The sequence below is a fragment of the Cucurbita maxima genome, unplaced genomic scaffold, assembly GCF_002738345.1.
Source record: "Cucurbita maxima cultivar Rimu unplaced genomic scaffold, Cmax_1.0 Cma_Scf00006, whole genome shotgun sequence".
Classification (NCBI taxonomy): Eukaryota; Viridiplantae; Streptophyta; class Magnoliopsida; order Cucurbitales; family Cucurbitaceae; genus Cucurbita; species Cucurbita maxima.
The window spans coordinates 6,100,685-6,108,413 of record NW_019272022.1 but is presented as its reverse complement, the minus strand read 5'-3'; the positions used below and the strand labels follow the sequence as shown (position 1 = coordinate 6,108,413).

The window sequence follows — 7,729 nt, the reverse complement described above, 5'->3', positions numbered from 1 at the left end:
GACACGGGTGTGCCGGTATTGCGCCCTAGCCCGCGTGTTGGAGGTTGCTACATACACCCGCTATCCGGTATGGTATCCGTAAATGACTCGGCATGGGCACGGAAGGGCCTATGCCTCGATAGAACCCGGATGGATGGATGTTCGGAAAGTCCCGATGAGATGAACGACACGCGGGCCCATTCTCGATGGCATGACCGAATGAGTTATGATGGCCGACGACATCCCGAGACTCGGGATGGCGTCAAGACATATGGACCCTATCGATGGGGATCGAGATGACAAGATGAGATGCGACGTTATATTGAGAGACCTTGGCCCGAATAGAGGCAAGGTCGAGCCAAATGAGTTGGCCTAGCATAGAGGCAAGTCGAATGTGTCGCAGACAATTGAACATACACGCACAGGCGACGTATGTGGTTGAACAAGCTTGGATTCCGCACAAGCGATGTTCAATTGGCGAAGACAAACCTCGCCTAAGGTCCGACGAAGCCACAAAGCCGGGGAGAAAAATACATATGGGGCTTAATTCCCCTTAAGGCTAGTTGTGAGCGTGTATAGATCACGACGCTGCACGGTCAAGAAGTTAGGACCGTGACACTGAGCGTCGGATTTGAACGAACGTGAAACTTGGATCTGAAAAATTCAAAGAGAGATCGAGAAACACTTTTTGTGAAGATGTCAATAACCTGGTTCAAAGAAGACGTAGAGAAACATGTTCTTGGCCATCGAAAACTGCAGGTGATAGTCGCACAGTCGCGATGTTGTCTTGGCTCCGACGAGAATTTGTCTAATCCACGAAGTAGAAGGGGAAACCAGAGGAAGAAGGAGAAGAGAGAGAGGGTTCGATGGTGACTATAAAGAAGAGAGGAAGAAGGCGACATAAACTAAGAATGCGGACTTTAGGTGTATTTTAGACGAAGAAAGAGAGGGGCGGAGATGGAGTGGGGTTTGAGCCTTGTGGACTGGTTTGCTATCGAGCAAATGAACACGAGTAAGAATATCTCGAACATATTTTAACTTACTAATAAAGAGACCATCAGAAGTGGGTGAAGAGCCACAATGATAGATTTATAGACAACGATTCTATTCACAGCACCACCATTACCAGGAGTGAAGACTGGCAAAGGAGCAGTAGGCAGAGCCAGAACAATAGCAGGTGGTGAAGTCCAATGGACAAAGAGGGAGCCACGCCTCCCGAAGTGGAGATCGAAGATGGTGTTGAAGCCAGAAGAGTCGCCAAAGTTGGCGAAGGAGCCGATTTTGGCGAGGAGGCTAGTGGTGACTTGGTTGACGAAGAGGCCAGTGCGGCGCCCAGATTCCGAGGGTAAATCTCTACCGAAGGTCGATAGACTTTTCGAGATTCTGTATATTTCCGATGAGAACACGTATGAGGATTCTCAAATCTCTACCGAAGGGTGATTTGAGGTCAAAAGGGTGGAGTCGAAGAATAATCAATCGACTCCACCTACGGCAGCCATGAAGACTACCCCTGCTGCGTCAAAGTCGGCATTGGTGGTGGAGAAGAAGATGAGTAAAGGATTCAAAAACCATTAAAAATAAAGGATCAGTTTACTAAACCGAAAGGGCTATGATACCATGAGAATATTTGCTAAAACCACCACACCTAAATGATGTGAAAGTTCTCTATTTATAATCAAATAACTTAAGAGGATATGGAAAAAGTAATAAATGGAAAGATATTTATGCTAAGCCCTAATGAAAGATATTTGCCTTTAATAAAAGATCAAATATAATATAGATGGTAAACTATAATTCAGTATTAAATATCCTTAACAACTATAACAAGCGGAGGCAAGCCAATCATCGGCCAAGTTACATACATGACAGATAATGGAGCTATTGTTGAGGATGGTTGGAAGGGAGCCACACATTGACTAATTTAGAGGATGATCATAGGTTTATAAGCAAGGGGACACTATCTCCTCAAAGTGAACAATATCATACCATTGTGGAAAGTTGTGATTCCTAAGAGCTATAATGAAAGTTGTCCTCCAACCCTAGTAATGAAGCTCCACCTCTTTGAGCTGAATTGCAAGTATGGTATTTAAACACCGCTGGTAACGAGAAGGAACATGACAACTCCAACGTAAAATAGGACTTCAAACACCAATGAAGCCACAACTTCTTCTTGAACAATGTCAATGTATTACATTAGTGGTTTAGATAACAATATAAACTCAGCTGCCAATGAACTGGATTCAATAAATACCTACGAGAATCTCATTCTTGAAGAAACCCTCAATCAGACCACCAAGAAAAACTTGAGAAAGAATCAAAGATGATATAAACGCCGCAGGAGCCAGTACCCAGAGGAGAGATCCCTTGTTTTCACCAAAAGAAGCTAACATTAACTTACCATCTTCTACCAACAGGTGAGTTAAACCATGAAATGAGATTGAGCCAGATTTCCCACGAAATGCCTCCACTCCATTCAATCTACTAACATACACTACATGATTTTCCCTCTAGATGATTCTAATTTAGCCTTCCTGTTAGAATCAGCCACGCACATCAACGCCCCTCTCTTCCTCTTCCACACATCCCCAGTCAAATATTATAGCAAAAATCTCACAACCAATACTAACTCTTATCAAGCTGATCCACAAAGAACAAATCATATACACACGCGACAAGAATAAAAATGGCACCAAACTGAAAACATACATTTCGGCGAAAATTAAAGCTGTACTCCTTGCCTCCTCTGTCGAACTCGGTTTCCTAATTGGTTGAGAAGAAATGAAGAGCAAATCTATAACGTTACTTCCGAATGACAGGACGATCATAAAATTAATATTCGAAACAAGCACTAACCAGTTGATGAAAGCGAGCACGACCATCCCGTAATCCGACCAATGTCGAGGGAAGCCCTACGACAGACGGATTGCGACTCCATATTTTTAGGGCTTTAGAGCAGAGCAACTTGTCCTCAAACTCCCCTAATCCCGCGAAAATGCTTCGGACATACGCGAGTCTTCGCAAGGGAGTTAGAAAACGACGAGGTGGGGACCCGGTTCCAGGTGGCGAATATTATATATTTAATATTATTTTTTAAAAATAGTTATTTTAAAATTTTTCTTTTTTGATATAATTTTTATTAAAAAAATTAAAAAAATATATATTTTATAAGCAAACATATTATACAAAATTAACTAATTTATTTTTTAATATATATATATATATATGTGTGTGTGTGCATCGAAATATATGGTTACATCCATTGGGATTACCCCGCCAGAAATCAGGCACAGTATGGGCCTATGGCCCAACAACAACATATTCGGAGGCTGCTTCAACCCACTGACTTTTATAGCCCAATAGGCCCACGATTCTACAAAAACAAAATCTGGATGATTAGAACATAAACAAGATAATTTTGTTGCATAGCCTTTCCGACCAAAGGCTTGTAATTGAGCGAAGAAATGGCGTCGTTTGGACCAAATCAACGGCAAACACAAGGCTCTCTACTTTTACGCCCACCCCATTCAGCTTCAGAGCCCCTCAGCACACAGTCCAAAATAACAGATTTTTTGAGAGCTGGTTGGCTCTCCGCCCTTGCCTTTCGAATTTGCTATCTTTTTCGCTTCCATTTTTAGCATACTCCCCTCCCTTGTCTCTCAATTTCACCCCCAACAGCACCCATTTTAAACTTGGGTGTGCTTTGGATCATTAGCCTTCTGGGGTTCAACATTCTTTCTATATGAAATTTTCACTTCTCACGTGGAAATTCATATAAATATATTTTTGATCCGCAAAAAAGGGAGAGAAGGTCCGGTCGGAGCAGGCAGAGTCAGAGAAGCGTACACCCACCACCGCTAAGGCTGCCACAACATGTTTGAAGACCCCGACAGCATACCTCGAGCCAAATACGGTGGCAACATGGCACATTCCGACCCCAACATTTCGACCACGCTAAGCGTCGAAGACGATGATTTCGCCATGAGAAACAGCAGCGCTTCCGTCGGCGCTAACGCCTATTACGACCAGAGTCGTACTAGCGGCGAAGGCTCTCCCATGACAATGTCGCCATGGAATCAGACCTCCATGTTCGCTAAATCCCCATGGTCTCAAGTGGAAGAAAACAGCGGCCCACAAAATGGCTTGATTGGCTCTCTTGTTCGTGAAGAGGGCCATATCTATTCCTTGGCTGCTGCAGGGGAGCTTCTCTACACTGGCTCCGACAGTAAGAACATTCGAGTTTGGAAGGATTTGAAGGAATATGCCGCTTTTAAATCCAGCAGTGGGTTGGTGAAAGCCATTATAATCTCCGGCGAGAAGATTTTCACCGGACACCAAGACGGCAAAATCCGCGTCTGGAAGGTGTCCCAAAAGAACCCAAGTGATCATAAGCGAGCTGGAACATTGCCAACGCTCAAGGACATTTTCAAAAGCTCAATTAACCCCAACAATTACGTGGAAGGTCGAGGGCGTAGAAGGGCTTTGTGGATCAAGCACTCTGATGCAGTGTCCTGTTTGAGCCTGACAGAGGACAAACTCCTCTTATACTCTGCTTCGTGGGACAGAACTTTAAAGGTTTGGAGAATTTCAGACTCCAAGTGCTTGGAGTCACTGAATGTGCACGACGATGCGGTGAATTCGGTGGTGGCGAGCGTGGAGGGGCTGGTGTTTACCGGCTCGGCGGACGGGACAGTGAAGGTATGGCAAAGAGAGGCGAAAGGGAAGGCAACAAAGCACACTCTGGTGGAGTCTCTGTTGAAGCAGGAATGTGCAGTGACGGCGCTGGCAATCACGGAAGCCGGAACGTTTGTCTACTGTGGGTCATCTAATGGGATGGTGAACTTCTGGGAAAGGAAAGAGAAATTGTCACACGGCGGCATTCTAAAAGCGCATAAGCTGACTGTCCTGTGTCTGGTGGCGGCGGGGTGTATGTTGTTCAGTGGCTCCGCCGACAAGACCATATGCGTATGGCGTAGAGATGGGTCAGTCCACACATGTCTGTCGGTGCTGTCGGGACACGGTGGGCCGGTGAAGTGCTTGGCGGCAGAAGTGGACGAGGAGACATCGAAGAATGGGGACAAACAGTGGATGGTGTACAGTGGAAGCTTGGACAAGTCGATTAAGGTGTGGCGCGTGTCCGAGATGGCGGCGGACAGGAATGGTGTAGCGATGATGCAGCAGCAGTTCGGGACAGACACAGACTCAGCGCCGTCAGAAAACAGCTTCACGTCTTCCACCAGAGCAGCCAGCCTAGGCAAACGACCGTGAAAGTGATTGTGAAGGAGAATGAGAGTGAATGTTTCCAAGATTTTGAGATGTTTTCAAAGTGTGTGCGTTTTCTGAAGCAGCAAACTCACCTTCCTCCTCTTCTGTTGTATATTGTGGAACAGATAATAACACTCCACTTGTATGTCATTACATTCATCATTAAACATTACTAATCATATTTTTTACTTCCACCTTCCAACCTTAATTCTATCCCTTACAACTGCATGCAAAACTAAGCATCTCTGAATGCTTATCCTTCACAATAACACCACATCCAAAGTTATTATTGATATTACAAACTGAATTCATAGCGGAGTAGACGTGTCTTTACAATATACATATTACTTGCACCATTCTTATTGAACTAGTTTTGTTTTTAATATCACACTCTGTAAACATGAGCAGGTAGGCGTGGAGATAAAACAATTTTGAGTGGAGCTTTTGTTTTTAATATCACACTCTGTAAACCACCGTGGTAGTGTCGAATCCACCCAATATCATATTCTACATATATTTGAACCAAAACTTGTTGATTAATAAAATTAATTTGTTTTAGTTACAATGCTAAAATAGTTACCAAGCAAGTAGCTTTGACGACGTGTCACCATCGAAGCTGAAAAGAATCCGATGGAACAAACACTCCAAACAATTTAAAGAAATCCCTCAATGCCTTTTGGCAATCTTCACCGTCGTGGCGGTTGAAGGCGGTGGAGAATCGCTTTCCGATCACCAACATGAATATGATGTTGAGCGTTATGTCAGCGAACAAATTCTTCATTTCCACCACCAATTTTTCGTCTTTTCTTGTGAGGAGCTCAAGAGTGGCTATCTTGCGTGCATGGCGCCAAAGTGGAGAGTAAGGGCTCAAACCCATCATGGCATAGTCGTAGCCCAATAGCTTTGAGGCTGCAAGCTTTGGTCGAGAGGCAAAGATTCTGTCTTTTGTAGTAAAAAACTCTTTTGCTATATCCCAATTGCTCACAATCAAGGCCTTTGTCATACCGAGCCGAATTGTAAATATTGGTCCGTGCTTATCAGCCAATTTTGAAAGGGTTATGTGAGTTGACTCTTTTGTACTTAGCAAATGAAGGTGGCCAATCACCGGCCAGGCGCCACCGGATTCCGGTGGGAGTTTCTTCCGATGAGCGGCGGATCTCCGGGATATAGTGAAGAGAGCATAGAGAAAGAAGAGAAGGGCGAAGATTATTCCGGCGAGAGGCAGCTGTTCCATTCCGGTTGCTCTGCGAATTGAGCGGTGGGAAGGGGTGGTTTATATAAGAGACTTGATGGCTCTCCGGACTTCCAAAAACAAATTAAGTGGAGATTTTTATATAAATGATTTCATTTTATTTATCGCAATAATTCATCTCGTGACTGGTATCACAAATTAAGTGGTGTTATTGAATATATTGATGTAATGAATATTTCTAAATTAGGAAATTTTAAGCTTTTTTTCTTTTAAAATAATTAGTAATATTCTTAATTTTTTTAAAATAAAAAACTAAAAAATATTAAATTGGATTTTTTTTAATTATATGAAAGTCATTTTGTTTTTTTTTTTTTAAATTTATAAGTTGAATTTTGAATCAATAATTTCATACTTTAATTCATTTTTAACATTTTTACTCATCAAACCCGAATTAAATTCTGTTATAATATATAGTTTTTATGGGACAATATTATATTAAATTTTCTTTTACAAAATTAACCCTTTCATTCAATTAATGTTAGACTAAAAAATTGAAAAGTTTTTTGTTTGGTTTTTTAAGAAAATTAAATAATAATATATAATCATAAAATAATTCATTTCTTTTTCTCCTTTCGAAAATAAGTTTCGTAATTTTTATAATTATGGTAATCAATCATTCGTAAACATAGAAAAAAAATTGTCAAAAAGGATTTAAAATATCGAGAACGTATATCTTTCAACTATTTATGATGATAACAACAACACACATCAACTTGTGAAAGATTTTTTTGGATTGAAACCAATAACCGGGCCCAAGTAATAGAGAAAAGGCATATCAGCCATATAAATTCTATTTCATGCTGTCATAGTTAAAAGTATACAATATCTAACGCGTTAGAGACATTCATAAGAAAGGGGGAGAGGAGACGAGAAGAGGATTTTTTTATTTATTTTATTTATTCTAATAATTTAAAGAAAATTCATGCATGTAATTTTACGCATTTATCAGTTTAAAAAACAGCTGTTTTAAAGTTTTTATTTTTCAAGAGTATTTTTACGGAAAAAAAAATTATAAGAAATCATAATAATTCAATCAATTTTATAATTAAACGTCTTATTGGATAATCTTTAAAATTTTAAATTTTAATAGTACAATATATTCTTTAATAATTAAAAAATTATTAATTTAAATTTTACCATTAAAATCTCAAAACTAATTAATTTATTTTTTTAATATACTAAAAAGCGGACTTTTTTTTTTTTTTTTTAAATATACCAAAAAGCGAGAGTATATAT

At 40.7% G+C, this 7,729-nt stretch overlaps 2 protein-coding genes across 2 annotated transcripts; one reads left to right on the top strand and one right to left on the bottom strand.

Annotated features, from left to right (window-relative positions):
• Positions 1–3,573: 3,573 nt before the first annotated feature.
• LOC111481129 (protein JINGUBANG-like) lies at positions 3,574–5,490 on the top strand. The gene has a single exon (XM_023126479.1). It carries the CDS (start codon positions 3,850–3,852, stop codon positions 5,242–5,244), a length of 1,395 nt encoding a protein of 464 aa, XP_022982247.1. The 5' UTR covers positions 3,574–3,849; the 3' UTR covers positions 5,245–5,490.
• A 223-nt stretch (positions 5,491–5,713) lies between these two features.
• Positions 5,714–6,543, bottom strand: LOC111481163 (cytochrome P450 82C2-like). The gene is made up of 2 exons (XM_023126517.1): positions 5,822–6,543; positions 5,714–5,748 (listed from the first exon to the last, which is right to left on the bottom strand). The coding sequence occupies exon 1, from the start codon at positions 6,473–6,475 to the stop codon at positions 5,846–5,848; it is 630 nt and encodes a 209-aa protein (XP_022982285.1). The 5' UTR covers positions 6,476–6,543; the 3' UTR covers positions 5,714–5,748; positions 5,822–5,845.
• Positions 6,544–7,729: the final 1,186 nt, after the last annotated feature.